The sequence below is a fragment of the Scyliorhinus canicula genome, chromosome 16, assembly GCF_902713615.1.
Source record: "Scyliorhinus canicula chromosome 16, sScyCan1.1, whole genome shotgun sequence".
Classification (NCBI taxonomy): domain Eukaryota; kingdom Metazoa; phylum Chordata; class Chondrichthyes; order Carcharhiniformes; family Scyliorhinidae; genus Scyliorhinus; species Scyliorhinus canicula.
Window position 1 is genome coordinate 92,555,929 of NC_052161.1, and position 21,478 is coordinate 92,577,406.

A 21,478-nucleotide genomic window follows, 5' to 3' on the forward strand; every position below is an offset into this window, starting at 1 on the left:
CATTTGAAGAGATTCTGATAGGTCGGACAGCCAGTCTGCAGCTTTGGGTGGTGCTGCTGACCACCAGCCGAGCAGGATTCTATGGCGGGCGATCAGGGAGGCAAAGGAAAGGGCGTTGGCCCTCCTCCCCTTGAATAGATCTGGCTGGTCAGAAACCCCGAAGACTGCCACTTTCGGGCATGGCTCCACCCTCAACACCACCACTTTGGACATTACCTCGAAGCAGGCTGTCCAGTACCCAGCAAATCTGGGGCAAGACCAGAATATGTGGGGGTGGTTGGCCGGTCCTCCTTGGCAACGTTCACATCTGTCTTCCACCTCTGGGAAGAACCTACTCTTTTGGGTTCTTGTTAAGTGGGCTCTATGTACCACCTTTAGTTGCGTTAGGTTGAGTTTTGCGTACATGGAGGTGGAATTGACTCTGTAGTGCTTCGCTCCAGAGTCCCCACCCTATTTCGAGCCCCAAGTCTTCCTCCCATTTCCTCCTCTTCGCGTCCAGTACAGTGTTGGCCCTCTCTATCAATCATTCGTACATGTCGCTACAGTTTCCTCTGCCTAGAATGTTTTTGTCCAGTAATTCTTCTAGTAACGTCTGTCGCGGTGGTCGCGGGTACGTCCTTGTCTCCTTCCATAGGAAGTTTTAAGCTGCAGGTACCTGAGTTTGTTACCCTTAGCTAGCTGGAATCTCTCAGTCAGTTCGTCCAGTGTTGTGAACCTGCCGTCGGTGTATAGGTCCCTGACCGTCAGTGTCCCCCTCCCGTCCTGTCTCCACCTTTTAAAGGTGGCGTCAGTGAGTGCTGGCTTGAACCTGTGGTTGCAGATGGGGGCTTTGTCTGACATTTCGGTCAGGCTGAATTGCGGCCGTAGTTGGTTCCAGGTCTGGAGGGTGGCTACCACCACTGGGCTGCTGGAGGTTTTTTGGGCAGAGATGGGAGTGCTATGGTGGTGAGGGCCCAGAGTGAGGTCCCCTTGCAGGAGGCCTCCTCCGCGCGCACCCACTCGCTTCTGGCTCCTTAATCCATCACATTACTCTTTCTGCTGTCGCTGATCAGTAGTACTGTAGGTTTGGGAGGGCTCGACACCCCCCCCCCCCCCCCCCCAGCCCCCGGACTTTGTTTTCTGTAAGACCTTCTTTGGGATCCTAGCATTCTCCTCCCCCATACAGACGCCATGATTAATTTATCCAATGAGTTGAAAAAGGCCTTGGGGATACAGATCGGGATGGATCTAGGCAGGAGGTACCTGGGCAGTACGTTCATTTTGATCGTCTGGACTCTTCCCGCGAGAGAGAGTGGGAGTGTGTTCCATCTCTGCAGGTTCTTTTTAACTTCCTCTGTCAGACTGGTCAGGTTCCACTTGTAAACCCCGCCCAGTCATGAGCGATTTAGATCCCCAGGTAGTGGAATTTGAATTTACATAGAATTTACAGTGCAGATTTACAGCCCAATTTGTGTTGGGCTTGTTTAAACGGCAGTCCGACCAGTGCTGCCCCTCCCCTTGTGGGTACACCGCGAAGATCTCGCTTTTGCTCATGTTGCTCTTGTAGCCCGAGAAGGCACCAAACTCTTTCAGGAGCGCGATGATTCCTTCCATGCTGCTTTGTGGGTCCAAGGTGTAGAGCAGCACGTCATCTGCATAGAACAAAACTGTGTGCTCTCTGCCTCCCCTTTGGATCCCCCTCCAGTTTTTTGCTGTTCTGAGAGCGATCGTTAGTGGTTTGATCGCTAGGGTGAACAGCAGCGGGGTCAACGGGCATTGATGCTTGGTGCCCCTGAGTAGCTGGAAGTACTGGGAACTGGTATTGTTTGTCCGTACACTCGCCACGGGAGCGCTGAACAGGAGCTTCACCCAGGAAGTGAAGCAGGCAGGTGAACCCTGTCCGAGCCCAAACCGCTCCAGTATCTCTATGAGGTACTTCCACTTGACTATGTCAAAGGCCTTTTCTGCGTCCAGGGAGACGATCACCTCAGGTGTTCTCTCCCCTGGGGGGGTTATGATCACGCTCAGCAGGCGCCTGATGTTTGATGTTTGCTGTCTACCTTTGACAAAGCCTATTTGATCCTCTGCAACCACCTGCAGTTTTCCAGCCTTTTGACTGAGATCTTGGCAAGTATTTTGGCGTCTATGTTTAGTAGTGAGATGGGTCTGTACGACCCGCATTCTGTGGCGTCTCTGTCTTTCTTAGATATTAGTGAGATTGAGGCTTGCTCTAGTGTATTTGGCAGTGAGGCCCTCGCCAGCGAGTCTGTGAACATCTCCCGCAGGTACGTGGCTAGTGCTGTCACAAATTCTTTGTCGAAGCCGCCGGGAACCCATCTGGTCCTGGCACCTTCCCCGCCTGCATGGAGTTAATGCTGTCCATGATCTCTCCCAGTTCTAGCGGTGCTTCCAGTTCCCGTTTTCGGTCCTCCCCCTCAGCTGGCATGTTCAGTCCGTTAAGGAACTGTTTCATCCCCAAGTCCCTTGATAGTGTACAGCCCCCGGTAAAAGGCCTCAACGGTTTTGTTAACTTTTCTGGGTCTGTTTCTAATGTGCCTCTGTTGTCTCTAATTTGTGCGATCTCTCTAGTGGCTGCCTACTTTCTCAGCTGGTGTGCCAGCAGGCGGCTGGCTTTGTCTCCGTGTTCGTATAGCGTCCCCCGTGCCTGGCGGAATTGGTCCACTCCTTTCCTCGTGCAGAGCAGGTCAAAGTCTAGTTGTCGCTTTTGCCTTTCCCCCATGAGCTCTACGGTCGGGGCCTCGGAGTATTTACGGTCTACCTCCAGTATGGAATCGACCAGCTACTGCCTAGCCATCCTTTCCTCCCTGTCTCTTCACGCTTTGAAGGTGATAACTTCCCCCTCTAATCACGGCCTTTAGCGCCTTCCAGAACGTGGAGGGTGAGACCTCCCTGTTTTGATTGTTTTTTGTACACTCATCTATGGCCTGTGATACCCTCTCACTGAAAGCCATGTCAGCCAGTAGGGCAGTGTCCAACCTCCATGTGGGGCGTTGGCCCCGCCCAGCTCCAACCTCACACCCAGATAATGTGGAGCGTGGTCGGAGATTACGATTGTGGTGTATTCCGCTTTGACCAGCCCTGGAAGCACCGATTTCCCCACTACAAAGAAGTCGATCCGAGAGTATATGTTGTGCACTGGGGAGAAGGAGAACTCTTTCTCCCCTGGGTGGGTGAACCTCCAAGGGCCCACTGCCCTGATCTGCTCCATAATACAACTGAGTTCCTTCGCCATGTTCGAGGTCTTCCTTGTTTTGGGGTTTGACCTGTCTGTCCATGGGTCCTGTACACAGTTAAAGTTCCAATGATCAGTCAGTAATTCGTTATGTCGGGGATTTCCGTCGTGGTCTTTTTAATGAGTTTCGTGTCGACCCAGTTGGGAGCGCACACGTTGACGAGTACTACCGGTGCCCCAGCTAGGGCCCATGACGTACTGTCCCTTGGGTCTGTAACCGCCTGCGTCGCCTTAAACATTATCCTGTTAGTGATCAGTATTTCCACCCCCCTGGCCCTCGTCGTGTAACAGGAATGGTAGGTCTGTCCCACCCAGCCCTTCCTTACCCGCAGTCGGTCCTCCTCTCTCAGGCATATCTCTCTTTGAGGAAGGCTATGTCGGCTTTCATGTTTCTTAGGTGGGTGAAGACTCTGGATCTTTTCACTGAGCCATTGAGTCCCCTTACGTTCCAGGTAACTACCCTGGTGGGGGTTTTGTCTCCCCGCTCCTATGGGATTAACCATACTTACCCGGTGGACACGCCCCTGCACTCCGGGGTTTCCTTTGTTAGAGGGCCGTCCAAGATGGACGCTGTCACTGCTCTCACCATTTAGTCAGGTCCCTGCACTCCAGGGTGTCCCGGGGGCACCCAGCATGGCCTCAACTGTGCGTCCGCCATGTGGATCTGCCCCTGCACTCCGGGGTGTCCCTTTGTCCAAGGGGTGGCTGACATTTTTTTTTCTTTGTCATAAATTTAGAGTACCCACTTAATTTCTTCCAATTAAGGGGTAATTTAGCGTGGCCAATCCATCTATCCTGCACATCTTTGGGTTGTGGGGGTGAAACCCACGCAAACACGGGGAGAATGTGCAAACTCCACACGGACAGTGACCCAGAGCCGGGTTTGAACCTGGGACCTCGGCGCCGTGAGGCAGCAATGCCAAGGGGTGCCCAACATGGCCGCCACCAGTGCGTCCGCCATGTGGGTAGGCCCCTGTATTCTGGAGTCTCCCTTCACCCAGAGACCTTACTAGGTGGTTGCTTGCAGTGCTTCCTTGCTCCAGGCCCCTGGTAGCTGCCCTTTGTAGCATATTGCCGTTCTCACTCTGGTCCTATTTTTACCCCACTTCCTATGTCCCCCCTTCTTCCCAGTCCTCACCTCATCCTCCCTTTCCCATGCTCCCCCCTTTGTCTCCCTTCGCCCAGCTCTTTTCCCCCTTTGTTCCCCCATCCCCGCTGTGTGATCCCCCCCCCACCCCCCCAACTCCCTAGCGCTGTCCTCCCTGTCGGGGGTATGCCGCAGCCTTTCTCTGTTGCATGCTTCCGGCGTTAGCTTTCTCGCTAGTGGAGACCCCTCTCTCGGGAGTTACTGTCTCGTTTCTCCCTCGTTCGCTCTCTGGAGTTCCTGCCCTGCACTCCTCTTGCTTGCCACTCCACTTTCCCTTCTCCACCGCACTCATTCCCTTGAACAAGGTCACGATCCCCCGCCCGAAGCGGTCTCTCAGGCGGTGGCTTGCTGCTTTTCGCTCAGGATGTGTTTGGGGTTAGGGGAGAGGTGCTACCTCCCTCCCTCCCCACCCCCGCATTGGCTTGTCGTCCTGCTGTGATTCCTTGCCAGGGGCCCCTTATCATGTCCCCTGTTGTTGTTGTTCCATCCACACTCCACGACAAACTTGTCTGCCTTGGCTGGGGCTGTGAAGAAGTGTTCCTTGCCATGGTATATGACCCAGAGCTTCGCTGGGTACAGCATACCAAAGCGTACGCCGTTCTTGTACCGGGTTGCTTTTGCACTGTTAAAATCCTCCCGTCTCCTGGCCAAGTCAGCTCCAATGTCCTGATATATCACAATGCTATGTCCTTCCCAGCTACAGTTCTTGGCCTGCCTGACCCAGCGCAGGATTCTTTCTCGGTCCTGGTACCAGTGCAGTTTGGCTGTTACTGGCCTCTGTTGTTCCCCAGCTTTGGGTTTCGGGTACAGTGATTGGTGTGCCCTGTCTATTTCTGGTGGGTTGGGGAAAAGTTCCCTTCCCACCAGGTTGCCCAGTATCTGGGCCACATATACCATGTGGTCACTGCCTTCGATTCCCTCCGGGAGGCCCACAATCCGCAGGTTTTGCCTCCTTGAGCGGTTCTCTTGATCCTCCACTTCACCCCTCAGACTGCCCTGCATCGCGACCCACGTCGCCACCTCTTTCTCCAGTGCCACGATCCGATCACTCTGGTCGGTTGCGGCCTTCTCCATGTCCTTGGTGGTAGCCGCTTGGGCTTCCAGCCTCTGCTCTGCTCAGGGCGAGCTGTTTTTGGGCCAGAGTCTTGGCCACTGCTTTGTTCATTGTGGCCTGAATGTCCGTTTTTACCTCCGCCTTTATATCCTGCTGGTGCTCCCTTAATGCCTCGAAGATGCCTTCCAGCCCCCCCCCCCCCCCCCCCCCCCACACCGCGGTGCGGGAGGGGTTTGTTCGTGGCTGCCCTGCCCCCCCCATTGTAGGCGGGGGGGGGGTTGTTGGCGGGGGAGCCAGCTGGCGCCAGGTCCGTAGTGAAACCGTATCTTGTTGACCGTCCATCCTGGTGCGCGATGTAAGCATACTGGGGGTTAGCATGGAGCAGCTGGATCCTCTCGACCAGGGGGTCGGTCTTATGGCTCCTCATGTGCCTCCGGGGAAGGACTGGTCTCAGAGTTTTCAGCCAAGATGGAAGCGAGACCCCGGAGATGGACTTCCTGGGGAAGATAAACAAACGATCGTGAGGGGTCTCGTTCGTTGCTGTGCAGAGGAGCGATCTGATGGAGTGGAGGACGTCAGGGAGGACCTCCTGCCAGCGGGGGGTTGGGAGACTTCTAGACCTAAGGGCCAGAAGAACGGCCTTCCATACCGTCGTCCTTCTCCCTCTCCACCTGCCCGTTTCCCTGTGGGTTATAGCTCGTAGTCCTGCTCGAGGCAATGCCTTTGTTGAGCAGGTACTGACGCAGCTCATCGCTCATGAACGATGTGCCGCGGCCACTGTGGATGTAGGCAGGGAAACCGAACAGTGTGAAGATGGCTGTGCAGTGTCTTTATTACGGTGGCTGATGTCATGTCGGGGCAGGGGACAGCGAAGGGGAAGCGGGAGTACTCATCGATGACGCTGAGAAAGTATATATTCCGGTTGGTGGAGGGGAGGGGCCCTTTGGAGTCAATGCTTAGGCGCTCAAAGGGCTGGGAGGCCTTTACCAGGTGGGACTTGTCTGGCCGGTAGAAGTGCGGTTTGCAGTCCGCGCAGACTTGGCAGTCCCTGGTCATGGCCTTGACCTCCTCGGAGGAGAAGGGCAGTTTGCAGGCCTTAATGAAGTGGGTAAGCCGGGTGACCCCCGGGTGGCAGAGGTTATTGTGGATAGCCCGAAGTCGGTCATATTGCGCGCTGGCGCATGTGCCACGGGACAGGGCATCTGGGGCTCGTTGAGCTTCCCAGGACGATACTTGATATCGTAGTTGTAGGTGGAGAGTTCGATCCTCCACCTCAAGATTTTATCATTTTTTATTTTGCCCCGTTGTGCGTTGTCGAACATGAAGGCTACCGATCGTTGGTCGGTGACGAGGGTGAACCTCCTACCGGCTAGGAGTGCCTCCAGTGCCGCACGGCTTCCACTATGGCTTGTGCTTCCTTCTCGACCAAGGGGTGTCGAATTTCTAACGTGTGGAGGGTCCTAGAGAAAAATATCTGTGACTGGGAGAGGGTGACTGCGCCCAGCTGCAGGTAATCTGTGTGGTCGGTGGAGTCACAAAATGGCGGCCCCCATGAGTCGCACGTGTCGGGCTGGGGCGAAGATGGCGACCAAGATGGCCGCCCCCATCGGTTGCACGTGTCTGTCGGGGCCGGCGGCCAAGATGGCAGCCCCCATGAGTCACACGTGTCCTCACGAAGTGTGCCTTGAGAGTTACGACCGCCGTCTCGTACGTGACCGCTTTCCTGATCATTACAGAGATTCGATGGCTCACCTGGGTGTGGAGGAGTCGCAGCTTGAGAGTCTCTGTGGGAGGCATTGTGGAGGAGTCGAGGTAGGCCTCGAAGCATCGGAGCCAATGTTTGCATATTTCCTTGGCTTCGGACGCACGGGCGTCGAGTTCGAGCCTGTCTGGCTTTAGAGCGGCTTCCATAGTGCTGTCGATGACTAATAAATTGATATACTTTCAATTCACAGCGAGGCAGAGAGAGCGAGTGAACAGTAGGCTTTTTTAGTCATGAACTTGCCTAGCCAGAGTCAGTAGTACAGATGAATGCCGCCCACAAGAGGCCGGCCTATATATGGCCCCGGTGTGGGCGGAGCAAGAGGAGGAGCCATACCGGGGTTACAGTACAGTACCTGGGAGCAGTTCATATCACCACTTCCAGATCATAGGTCACAGGTTATGGTATCATGCATGCATTACGGTGAATACATTGACCACACTCACCTCATCGGCTCCCCACAGAAGCCCTTCCGTCAGGTCTACATTTTTCAAAAGGAGTATTAATCAGCGTCAGCGTGAGCTCTTGCTGGGAAAGCTGCTGAACACCTGGAGGCTGTTGGATTATGGGGTCGCTCCTGTTAATTGTGTGGAAATTGGGCTTAAGTGGTGATAATTGGTTTCTCGCCTCGCTACGGCGAGATTCCGATTTCACCTACAGGAGCGGGCCGGCTGCATCGCAAACTGTTGCCACTTGCCGCGGTTCTCCTTTTTGGCCTCCCCTGCTACTCACTGGCCTTGTTACGCTTGAGCAGAGCGCAACGAGGCCAGAGAATCCCACCCATTGAGAGAGAATTTGGGGGTGAATCTTTATTGGGGGGGGGGGGGGGGCGGATCTCAATTGGGAGAGTGAATCTCTGGGGGGGGTGGATCTCTCTGATGGGGGGAGAGGGGGGTAATCCCTGTGGGGGGAGTGGGGGGGGGGGGGGATCTGTTTAATTGAACTGGGTTCGAGGTTGATCTTTCCTGAAGAGAGCTCACTCAGATTGTGATGTTTAAACTCGGTCCCCGGGGTCTCTCTGTCCCCTCCCCTTGTCCCTGCTGGTTCTGGTGCTGGGTTTAATTCACTCTGTCAGGCCGCGCGGTGATTCCCCCCAGGGGAATGGTCCGACTGACGTCTCTCATTTATCCTGCCTTATTGGCTGTTGCAGGGGGTGTGTGGTGTGGGTGTGTGCCTGAGTCATCGTCTCAGATCTGACGCAGACTCAGGGAACGCAAGAGGAAGTGAGAACGAAAGAGCGAGACAGATGTCATTGCAGCACCGAGAGAGAGGACAGAGAGAGAGGGGGGGGGGGGGGAGAGAGAGAGCAGAGAGAGAGAGGGGGGGGGGGGGGGGGGGGAGAAGAGAGAGAGAGAGAGGACACAGAAGAGTGATTGAGAGGACAGGATAGAGAAAGGGACCGAGAGAGGGGGAAAGAGAGACAGAGATAGGAAGAGAAGGAGGCGCGGACACAAGAGAGAATGAAGGAGTCAGAGAGCGAGTCAAACGCAGGCTGCTCAAATTACATTCTGCAGCCTCACTCTGACACACATACCAGTAAAAAGACAATGAGATTTTGTCAATGCAGGGCTAATGTCTGCTGCAGCATTCAACATTAAAACTCAAACTGGGCAGGGATCAGGAGCAGGAACCTGAGCTGATTCACCCCCTCCCTGACCCAGGGTCACTGGACAGGGATCAGGAGCAGGAACCCGGGCTGATTCACCCCCTCCCTGACCCAGGGTCACTGGACAGGGATCAGGAGCAGGAACCCGGGCTGATTTACCTCCCTCCCTAACCCAGGGGTCACTGGACAGGGATCAGGAGCAGAAACCTGGGCTGATTCACCCCTCCCTAGCCCAGGGTCACTGGACAGGGAGTAGGAACCTGTGCTGATTCACCCCCTCCCTAACCCAGGGATCACTGGACGGGGATCAGGAGCAGGAACCTGGGCTGATTCACGCCCCCCACCCCCCCCCCCCTCCCTAACCCAGAGGCCACTGGATAGGGATAATAATATAATAATAATAATCGCTTATTGTCACAAGTAGGCTTTAATGAAGTTACTGTGAAAAGCCCCTAGTCGCTACCTTCTGGTGCCTGTTCGGGGAGCCCAGTACGGGAATTGAACCAGTGCTGCTGGTCTTGTTCTGCATTACAAGCCAGCTGTTTAGCCCACTGTGCGAAACAGGCCCCTAAACAGGATCAGGAGCAGGAACCCGGGCTGATTCACCCCCTCCCTAACCCAGGGTCATTGGACAGGGAACAGGAGCAGGAACCCGGGCTGATTCACCCCCTCCCTAACCCAGGGATCACTGGACAGGGATCAGGAGCAGGAACCTGGGCTGATTCACCCCCTCCCTAACCCAGGGATCACTGGACAGGGATCAGGAGAAGGAACCCGGGCTGATTCACCCCCTCCCTAACCCAGCATCACTGGACAGGGATCAGGAGCAGGAACCCGGGCTGATTCACCCCCTCCCTAACCCAGGGTCATTGGACAGGGAACAGGAGCAGGAACCCGGGCTGATTCACCCCCTCCCTAACCCAGGGGACACTGGACAGGGATCAGGAGCAGGAACCCGGGCTGATTCACCCCCTCCCTAACCCAGGGATCACTGGACAGGGATCAGGAGCAGGAACCCGGGATGATTCACCCCCTCCCTAACCCAGGGATCACTGGACAGGGATCAGGAGCAGGAACCCGGGCTGATTCACCCCCTCCCTAACCCAGCATCACTGGACAGGGATCAGGAGCAGGAACCCGGGCTGATTCACCCCCTCCCTAACCCAGGGTCATTGGACAGGGAACAGGAGCAGGAACCCGGGCTGATTCACCCCCTCCCTAACCCAGGGGTCACTGGACAGGGATCAGGAGCAGGAACCCGGGCTGATTCACCCCCTCCCTAACCCAGCATCACTGGACAGGGATCAGGAGCAGGAACCCGGGCTGATTCACCCCCTCCCTAACCCAGGGTCATTGGACAGGGAACAGGAGCAGGAACCCAGGCTGATTCACCCCCTCCCTAACCCAGGGGTCACTGGACAGGGATCAGGAGCAGGAACCCGGGCTGATTCACCCCCTCCCTAACCCAGGGATCACTGGACAGGGATCAGGAGCAGGAACCCGGGATGATTCACCCCCTCCCTAACCCAGCATCACTGGACAGGGACCAGGAGCAGGAACCCGGGCTGATTCACCCCTTCCTAACCCAGGGGTTATTGGACAGGGATCAGGAGCAGGAATCCGGGATGATTGACTCTGTACCTTGTCTGGGGCATTGATGACTCCAATGTTGTAGCCGAACTGAAGGGAACCAATCACAGCCACGAACACGGCGTAGACGAGGCGAACAGTTAACCGGGACTGCGGAGGAAAAGTAAAAGGTTAATCGAGAGCACTGGGCATCACAGCAGGTTGTTCTCACCCCTCACAGACCCCAAGGAGGGGGGTCTCAGGTCTCTCACACACACACATAACTAGGATTCAGATGTAAGAACAGATTGTTGTGGACAAACTCAGCAGGTCTGGCAGTGTCTCTGAGAAAGAAATGGGGCTCAATCTAACCGAATTAGCACTGAGAAACACCTCACTATCGAATGGCCATTCAGGTAGATTGGGAGCCTCAGTGTCGAATGCACGGTCAAGGCCGCACTTAGTGCCATTTCCTACACTAAGAACTCAGTGCAGGAAAAGATCCATGCCATTTTCTAATGGTGTCTACCTCTTAATCACCCAACGCGACCCCTGAACCCCCCTATCCACCAGCACCAACTCACCTATAAGGGGGTCTTCGGCCACCCCGGACCTGCACAGGACACTCCCAGGCCAGATCCCCGTGGTGCAAAAATGCCAGGCCTGGCATCTAAACAGGACCTGCCTAGCAGTGCCCCTGCCAGCTGGCAGTACTACTTGGGCAGTGCTCGGCTGGCAGTGCCAGGAGGCCACCCTGCCCAGAGGGCAAGCACACCACGAGTGTTGTTCCATCTGGTGTGTGGGTACCAGCACTCAATGCCGCTCACCCGAGGTCTCCGAGGCGATGGGGTTAGATCCCATGCATTGGTTAGATCTCGGGAATACATATTACAGTGAGACCAGCTGTTTCGCTCTAACCTGCAGAACTGCCAGAAAATGCCAGAGAGTGGCAGAGAGAGAAAGAGACAGAGAGAGAGACAGAGCAAGAGAGAAAGCAACAGCGACAAAGAGAGAGACAGTGTGGAGATATATTGGATGGATTCCAGGGTTACAGTTGAATTGAGAGAGGATCAAATTGATACATGAAGGGCATAAGAAAGGCAAAAAGAACTGGTTAAGTGGGAAGCCTGGAGTGGATATTGGGTATTGGAGGAGGGATTATGGGGGTCTATCTGTGGGAACGGAGATTTGTGTGGCATGCGGGAGATGCCGGTGGAATTCTGAGCTCACCGACAAGGCTGCAGGAACCAGCTGAAACTGAAAAACCGGTCAGACCAGGAAACCAGTCACAAGACCGGCTTTGGCGAAGGGGGTGGAAAGGCTGCCAGCTGATCAAGGCGACAATAGGACCAGAGCAACAGGGCATGCCAATCCAACACATGGCAGCTCTCTTTCCTAATGCCAGGGAGCAGTGCAGATGGGGATCAATGCTGCCAGGGGCCTGGGGTTTGGAGGCACATGAACCTGGTGTTTGACCAGGATTAGGGCTGGCAAGGAGGGTAGGGTTGGAGGGTTCAGGACCATAAGAAATAGGAAGAGGGTGAGGCCATTTGGCCCTGAGCCTGCTCTGCCTTTTGATAAGATCGTGGCTCATCTCACACTCATTAAGTCCACTTTCCTGGGCGGCACGGTGGCAGAGTATTTGCACTGCTTCCTCAAAGCTCTGAGGACACAGGTTCAATCCCGGCCCCAGGTCATTGTCTGTGTGGAGTTTGCACATTATCCCCGTGTCTGCGTGGGCCTCACCCCCACAACCCAAAGATGTGCAGGGTAGATGGATTAGCCACACTACATTACCCCTTACTTGGAAAATAAAAGATTTGGGTCCTCTAAATTTAAAAAATATCTTTAAAATATTTAAATCTCTGTAACCTCCTCCAGCCTCGACAGCCCTCCCTATCTCTGTATCGTCCTCCTGGCCAACACCCCTCCCTATCTCTGTATCTTCCTCCTGGTCAACACCCCTCCCTATCTCTGTAACCTCCTCCAGCCCCTACAAACCTCCCTATCTCTGTATCTTCCTCCTGGCTAACACCCCTCCCTATCTCTGTAACCTCCTCCAGCCCCTACAAACCTCCCTATCTCTGTAACCTCCTCCGTCCGACACCACTCCCTATCTCTGTAACCTCCTCCAGCCCCTACAAACCTCCCTATCTCTGTAACCTCCTTCATCCGACACCACTCTCTATCTCTGTAACCTCCTCCAGCTGCCCACAGAAGGGGGTATTAGGGACAGTTTGCCCTGTGGGATGCTGGTACGCTCTGGAGGAAGGTGGGGGGAGCAAGGATAATGAGAGCGAATCCACCAGCAGAGGGTGAGTAGTGGTTGTGCCCAGTGGAATGGGACGGCAGAGGGATGAGGGGAGGGAAAGATTAGGGGGAGAGAGCAGGGTAGGGGGATTCTGGGGGGGTGAATGCCTCGCGGGGTGATGCTACACAGGATGAGCGAGGAGCTTGAGGTGGAGGGTTAACACAGGGAAGCTGAAAGGGTTGCAAGGGGGCAGGATTTGTGAAGAGGCTGTGCCAGAAAGGGGGAAGGGACAGTGATCTGGCAACAGGAGCGAGGGATCGAAAAAGGATGGCGAGAATAAAAAGAGGAATGTAAAAACTGAAGGTTCGGGTCCAAGTCACAGACGAGGTGGGCAAGGTGAGCGGCACGTTCACATCATCCTCATTACTGAAAGCACTCGCCTCTCTAAGTCACAAGATCCCAGGTTGATCCTGAGCTTTGTGACCTCCAAACCCAACCCCTTCAACGCTCTCTGCTGTCCCACATTCTACCCTCTGTAAACCTCAGCTCAAACGGCCCCCAGCCCTGTATCTGAGCTGGCAGCACCCAGTCCTGAGCGCACCCATTGCCTCCGCCCTGTGTCTGACCTGGCAGCACCCAGTCCTGGGTGCACCCATTGGCCCCGCCCCATGTCCAAGCTGGCAGCACCCAGTGCCAGGTGCACCCATTGCCCCTGCCCCATGTGCAAGCTGGTAGCACCCAGTGCACCCATTGCCCCTGCCCCATGTCCAAGCTGGCATCAGCCAGTCCTGTGTGCAGCCATTGCCCCACCCTGTATCCAAGCTGGCATCACCCAGTCCTGGGTGCAGCCATCGCCCTCCCTCCACTCGCTCGACCTTACGATTGGCTTTGCCGGTCACGCTATGATTTGGTTTTAAAATCCTCATCCAAGTTCTCCCATATCCCTCTGTGGCCTCTGACCCCCAACCCCTGTAAGCTCCTCCAGCTCTGCAATCCTCTGATTATCGCTTCCCAAGACTTTCTCTCTGACAATTGTGCCAACCTGGTTTAGCTGCCTGAGCCCCAAGCTGGGCGTTACCCTCACTGCACCTCTCTGCCTCAGTACATCACCCTCCCCCTCTTTCCCCTACGCGTTTGGTCACCTTATCTACTCTCTCCTTAGACGTCTTTGTGTCATACTTTATTTTATCATCCTCGTGTGAAGCACCGTGGGACAGTCCGTTAGGCTGCAGGTTGTCGAATCTTTGTTGCTAGAATCGGCTTTTGTGTTTCCTACATTACACCAGTTACTACCCTTCAAAAGGAACTGATTGGCCGTGAAATCATCCTTTAAAGATCGAGATAGATGCAAGTGTTGGACATGGTTTTTTTTTTGGATTATTAGGATGTCAGTAGTAACAAGGGAGAGAGAGAGAGATAGTGACAGAGAGAGAGAGCAACAGAGAGAGAGAGACAGAGAGAGAGAGACACAGAGAGAGAGACAGAGAGAGAGAGTCACAGAGAGAAAATCACAGAGAGGGAGAGACACTGAGAGAGAGAGATAGAGAGAGTGACAGAGAGACAGACATAGATAAGAGACACAGAGAGACAGAGCGAGAGGGAGAAAGCAACAATCCAATTCAGGCCCCTAAAGATGGCTGGCACGGCACTGGAGCGGTTCATGTCGCTCCAGCTGTGAATCCCGGCATGAACTGGGCGCCCTGGGATCCGCGCATGCGCAGTGGCATCGCCGCCAACGCGCACATGTACAGTGGCACCGGTGCCAACGCGAGCATGCGCAGTGGCTTCCTTCAATTCGCCGGTCCCAACGCTACATGGCGCAGGACTACAGGGGACGGCGCGGAAGAAAGGAGGCCCCCAGCAAGAGAGGCCGACCAGCCAATCGGTGGGCCCCGATCGCAGGCCAGGCCACATCGGAGGCCCCCCTGGGGTTGGACCCCCCCTCCCCACAGGCCGTTCCCCCCGACCCTTCCACGCCGAGTTCCCGCCAGCTGAGAGCAGGTGTGGACGGAATGGGGACCTTGGCGTTTTTATGACGGCCGCTCGGCCCATCCCGGGCTGAGAATCGGCGGGCCTGCCGCGTAGTGCAGCCCCCAACCAGTGCCGCGCCAACCACGCCGGCGCCAATTCTCCGCTCTGCGGAGAATGGCGTGCTGGTGTTGGGACGGCGTGGCGCGCTTTGTGCCGGTCGCGGGGATTCTCCGGGTGGCCCCAGGCTGAGAGGATCCCGCCCAGAGAGAGAGAACACAGAGACAGTGTGGAGATATATTGGATGGATTTCAGGGTAACAGTTGAATTGAGAGAGGATCAAATTGATGCATGAAGGGCATAGGAAAGGCAAAAAGATCTGGTTAAGTGTGGAGACTGGAGTGGATATTGGGTATTGGAGGAGGGATTATTGTGGTAGTCGGTATTAGGGGTATTACGGTACCTACGTTGGAGGTACCTGATGCTGTAAGATCATTGGTGTTGGAGGTACCTGATACTGTAAGATCATTGGTGAAGCCTGCCTGCTGGTTCCGCCCAGTAAGGCGGAGTACAAGAGTCTGTGTTTCCCTAGCTGCTGCATTCTGTACCTGCGTTGCTGGGGGAAACATCTAGTTTAATAAAGCCTTCAATTGTCCTCGCTTCGGGAGTTATTGATCGTGCATCAATTATTGTGTGGCATGTGGGAGATGCCGGTGGAATTCTGAGCTCACCGACAAGGCTGCAGGAACCAGCTGAAACTGAAAAACCGGTCAGACCAGGAAACCAGACACAAGACCAGCTTTGGTGAAGGGGGTGGAAAGGCTGCCAGCTGATCAAGGCGACAATAGGACCAGAGCAACAGGGCATGCCAATCCAACACATGGCAGCTCTCTTTTCTAATGCCAGGGAGCAGTGCAGATGGGGATCAATGCTGCCAGGGGCCTGGGGTTTGGAGACACATGAACCTGGTGTTTGACCAGGATTAGGGCTGGCAAGGAGGGTAGGGTTGGAGGGTTCAGGACCATAAGAAATAGGAAGAGGGTGAGGCCATTTGGCCCTGAGCCTGCTCTGCCTTTTGATAAGATCGTGGCTGATCTCACACTCATTAAGTCCACTTTCTTGCCTCAGCTCAGTAACACTTTAATTTCCGAACTGATTAAAAACCTACCGATCTCGGCCTAGCAAATGTTCAAGGTCTCGGCCTCCACAGCTTCCTGGGGCAAAAAATTCCAAAGGTTCACCACTTTCTTGCTGTGACTAGTGGTGTTCCACAGGGATCAGAGTTGGGACCTTTGTTCATCGTATACATAAATGATTTGGAGGAAAATGTAACTGGTTTGCAGACAACACAAAGATTGGCAGAGTTGCGGATAGTGGATACAGCAGGATATAGATTGGAGACTTGGGCGGAGAAATGGCAGATGGAGTTTAATCCGGACAATTGTGAGGTAATGCATTTTGGAAGGTCTAATACAGGTGGGAATTATGCAGTAAATGGCAGAACCCTTCGGAGTATTGTCAGGCAAAGAGATCTGCGCATATCACCGAAACTAGCAACACTGGAGGAAAGCGGAGCACCCGGAAGAAATCCACACAGGCACAGGGAGAAGGTGCAAACTCCACAGTCAGTCACCCAAGGCTCGAATCGAACCCGGTTCCCTGGTGCCATGAGGCAGCAATGCTAACCATTGTGCCAGCCTTTCTACTTTACATGAATATTGATCACTGGCCATGTTGCCAGGCAATCCGCCGGCCAACGGCGTGCCGCCTTGGCCATTAAAACCCAAACATTGGGGTTAGGAAGCCAACCAGTCGAGGGCCATCTTCAATCCACTCGTTCCCATCGTTTCATTGTTGGCAGGCGGGCCTTCACCTGCCTGGGTTGAGTGGGGGGGCCCTAATCTCCTGAATTACCTCCCTAAACCTCTCCACCTCTCGCTTTCATCTCCATCGAAGGGGTTTTCGGTCGCCCTCCGCTATGAACTCCTTGGGGGGCTCGGTGCTGAATGTCTGTCTGGTTTATGCTCCTGTGAAGGATCCTACAGGCATTTTGCTCGGTTAAAAGTTGCTGTGCAAATAGTAGGCGTTGTGTGTCTGTGTGTGGCAGGGGAAGCAGGTTGGCAGGGCTGCTGATTTGCATGGAGAGGTGTGTGACTCAGACCAGGTGTCCACGTGAGCTGGAATCCAGATTACTCGCAGATCAACATATAATAGGATTACACACCTCAAATTCACTCAGTGTCTCACACTCAGCACCATCCCAGCTGGCTTTACAACATCCAACTTGTTCTCAACATGTTCCACTGAACAGCAGAGAGGAAAACAAGCGAGAGAGATAGAGAGACAGGCAGAGCAGAGAGAAACAGAGATGGAGAGAGAAACAGAGAGAGGGAGAGACAGGCAGAGACATAGACGGAAACAGAGAGACAGACGCACAGAGAGATACATTGAAAGAAAGTCAATGAGGGACAGGCAGAGACAGAGAGAGAGACAGACAGAAACAGGGAGAGAGACAAGGACAGACAGAGAGAGGGAGAGAGACAGAAAAATAGAGAGTGATCGAATTGAGAGAGAGAGAGAGACAGACAGGGAGAGAGACAGACAGAGAGAGAGACAAAGGGAGAGAGAAATACAGAGAGACAAATAGAGTCAGAGATGGAGAGCAAAACTGAAGTTGGGGAGCTGGGTAGATTTTAACCCTGACAGTTGGGCAACCCCACCACCGGCAAGTTCCTCTCCAAGTCGCTCACCATCCTGACTTGGAAATATATCAGATTGTCGCTGGGTCAGAAACCTGCAACTCGCTCTCTAACAGCATGGTGCGAGTACCGACACCCCACAGACTGCAGCATGTTCAATTCAAGATGGTGGCTCACCCACCACCTTCTGAAGAGTCAAGTCCAAAGGGTCTATTCCAAACTTCTAAAGGGTGAAGTGAGCGATGGTGGTATAGTGGTGCCGCGGGTTCGATTTCCACAGAATCTATTTGTTCAAAATATTTGCTGGGTGGCATGGTACCACAGTGGTTAGCATTGCTGCTTCACAACGCCAGTGTCCCAATGTTCTCCCCGTGTCTGCGTGGGATTCCTCAGGACGCTCCGGTTTCCTCCCACAAGTCCCGAAAGACGTGCTGTCAGGTGAATTGGACATTTTGAATTCTCCCTCTGTGTACCTGAACAGGTGCTGGAATGTGGGTGACTAGGGGATTTTCACGGTAACTTAATTGCAGTGCTCGTGTAAGCCTACTTGTGACACTAATAAAGATTATTATGAACTTAGAAATGGGTAATAAATGCTGGGCCTGGCCCAGCAACACCTACATCCTGTGTATTAACAAAGCAAAGTTTCATTCATTTATTTAGTCTTGTTCACTCACTCACCTGCATATACACGCACAAACACACACATACAGACGCTCTCTCACACACAATCAAACACACACAGAATTTCATGCACACACAAAATCTGACTCATATCTGCATGCATACATTTACACACAATTTCGCTTACATTTACAGCCATTTACACTGGTGTGTATACACACCGAATCTTTCTTACTGTTACATACTCAGTTACACACTTGTTTGCATACATAGATTATCTCTCAGCTACACACTCAATTACACACACAGAATTGACTTACATTTACACACACACATTTACAGACACAGTTACACACTCACATCACCTTTGGCTGAAAACGTAATACGATTTCCGCTGATTAGATTGCTGCGATACAGATCACAATCCACCCACACTTCGTAATGTTTTTGGAGGGGGAGAGCAAGTTTTGCGGAGGCACTGAGAGGTGTGGGGTTGACACAGGGGCTCCCCTGATGGGCCTTCTTTCAGGCCTCCCTTCCCATTCATGCTCCCCCCCCTCCAGCAACCCGCACCCTGTTTCCGTCATGTCCCCGGCCACTCGGGGTACTACTCAATTACACACACAATCTCATTCACATTTACACGTCGACACACTCACTTTTACACACTCACACGTGCACACACACTCATATATTCACACATGCACTCACACACACTCACATGCAGTCTCACATGCGCGCACACACGTACATATACACACACACATGTAAACTAGACAACACACTGATTGATATGACACTGATCCAGATAATAAATTGCTGAGTTGCCGCATCAGATAAATCTTTATCCATTAGCCAAGGAAGCAGGTATTTATCCCAGTTCTGAGCATCTCAAAATCCCTTTGTCAATTGAATTTACACATTCCCTCTCTCCATCACTCTCACAGATTCTCTCTGTCTCACTCCATCAGTCTCACACATTCTGTCTCTTTTTAAAAAATAAATTTAGAGTACCCAATTCTTTTTTTTCCCAATGAGGGACAATTTAGTGTGGTCATTTCACCCGCCCTGCACATCTTTGGGTTGTGTGGGTGAGACCCACGCAAACATGGGGAGAATGTGCAAACCCTTCATGGACAGTGACCAGGGGCCGTTAACGAATCCAGGTCCTCAGCTCTGAGGCAGCAGTGCTAACCACTACATCACTGTGCTGCCACACATTCCCTCTCTCCATCACTCTCATACCCTCTCTCCGTCACTCTCGCACTTACCGTTCTCCGTCACTTTCACATAGTCTGGGCGCGATTCTCCCAAAGGGAGACTAAGGGCGGAATTCTCCGCAACGGCGTGGGGAGCGGAGAATCGCGGCCTTTGTCTCTCCAACATGCACGCGTTCCCTTTCTCCGTCATTCTCACATTCTGCCCCTCCATCACTCTCAGACATTGTCTCTCCATCACTCTCACACATTCCTCTCTCCATCATTCTCACACATTCTGTCTCTCCATCACACTCACACATTCCCTCTCTCCATCACTCTCATACTTTCCCTCTCCATCACTCTCATACATTCTCTCTCCATCATTCTCACTTTCCCTCTCCATCTCCATCATTCTCACATTCTGTCACTCCATCACTCTCACACTTTCCCTCTCCATCACTCTCATACATTCTCTCTCTCCATCACTCTCACACATTTCCTCTCCGCGTCTACCTTGCACATTTCCTCTCTATCTCCACTTCCTCTCTCTTAATTTCCCGCCTGTTTCTCTCTTTCCCTGCCCACCCCACCCCCTTCTCTCTCTCGCCATCTCCTTTTCCTCAGTTCTCCTTTAACTGACCTTTAAGCAACAGCATGTGCTTTTCCCTGACTTTTTCTCTATCCTGTACGTGGAGCACCGTCAGTAGTCTGGAGTGGACAAGGAGCATGAAATCAGACCCGACCTTCCCTCCACCCTTTCTGTTCCCATCATCCCCTCAGTTCCATCTTTCTCAAATCACCCGTCCGCTCATATTCTCCTTCAGATCTCGCTCTCCATTCCTCCCTCTCCCTCTCTGCCCCCCCCCCCCCCACTCTCCTTCCCTCTCTCTCACACACTCTCTCTCCGTCTTTGTTTTTCTACCCTCCCTCTCTCTTTCCCTCTATCCCTCCCTCTCCGGCCCTCCCCTTCTCTTCTCCCTCCCCTCGCTCGCTTCCTTCCATCTCCTCCTCATTTTCCTCTTCTTCCTTCCTCCCTCCTCCTCCCTCTTTCTCCCTTCCCTTCATCTCACCCTCCCTCCCCCTCTCCGCACCCCCAACCACAGGCTCCCACCCTCACCCACCCCCCCCCCCACACCCACACCACTGACTTGGACGCAGACCTTCACTCACCTGATTATCTTCCTCCATCTCCCTTTCGGTTCTGTCTGTGAGCGGAGGGCTTCAATCCAAAGTGAATGAAGTCTGCTGTTAGTTTCCGGCTCGTGGCCTTGCACGAACTATTGGAGGCCAATCCCTCAGCGGCAATGACCCTTGCTCTCAATGACACTGCGATCGTTTCAGCTGTGCGTCCTGCTGAACTCTCTAACCCCACTATCTCCCCGAATCTGTCTGTCTCTCTCTGTCTCAGTATCTATGTCTCCCTTCCGGGTCTATCTGTCTGTCCCTCACTGACTATCTCTCTTTGCGTCTATCTCTCTCTCTTCTCTTTTTCCACTCTGTCTCCTGTTTCTTCCTCCTCTCACTCCCTTTCACTCTCTCGTGCTACCGGTCGATCTTTTTACTCAGTACTGCTTCCTGATCTATGCGGATTATTTTATAGACTCTCCCCTGATGTGGAACATGTTCACAAACACGTCTCCAATGCGTCACTCCAGTAACTCAGCTTTGAGGGCGGAGCTCATGTTGTCACTGTTCCCAACATCCTGCAGTAAGCGTTAACCCTCTCACTCCCTGCACGCAATCCAAGATCACTCACACACTCTCAAACACACACACTCACTCTCTCACTCTCCATCACATACTCTCAAACATACACACACTCTCACACATACACACTCTCAAACACACACTCACACTCTCGTACACTCATACACACTCTCAAACACGTACTCTCAAACACACAAACACTCGCAAATACACTCATTCACTCTCGTACTCACACTCACAACACACACACTCACTCTTAAACACATACACTTTCAAACAATCACTAGAATCATGGAATTTACAGTTCAGAAGGACGCCATTCGGCCCATTGAAGCTGCACTGGCACTTGTAAAGAACACCATGCTTAAGCCCAAATCTCCCCCGAACCCAGTAACCCGACCTCCCCTTTCTCTTTTGGACACTAAGGGGCAATTGATCATGGCCAATCCACCTAACCTGCACATCTTTGGACTGTGGGAGTAAACCGGAGCACCCGGAGGAAACCTACGCACACACTGGGAGGATGTGCAGACTCCGCACAGACAGTGATCCAAACCGGGGCACTGGAGCTGTGAAGCGACAGTGCTAACCACTGTGCTGGCCCCAAACACTAACTCACTCTCTCACACACACTCACTCACTCTTGCACAGGCTCACACA

General features: G+C 53.5%; 1 protein-coding gene across 2 annotated transcripts in view; it reads right to left on the reverse strand.

Annotated features, from left to right (window-relative positions):
• Positions 1-20,783, reverse strand: part of LOC119979512 (solute carrier family 2, facilitated glucose transporter member 1-like) — a 52,458-nt gene extending 31,675 nt beyond the window's left edge. For both annotated transcript variants that reach the window (XM_038821843.1, XM_038821842.1), the window contains exons 1-2: positions 20,282-20,783; positions 10,443-10,541 (exon numbers count right to left, since the gene is read on the reverse strand). In XM_038821843.1, coding sequence (XP_038677771.1) covers positions 10,443-10,541; positions 20,282-20,299 — 117 coding nt within the window. In that variant the 5' untranslated portion in view covers positions 20,300-20,783. The remainder of the gene's footprint in view (positions 1-10,442; positions 10,542-20,281) is intronic.
• Between the last annotated feature and the right edge of the window lie 695 nt (positions 20,784-21,478).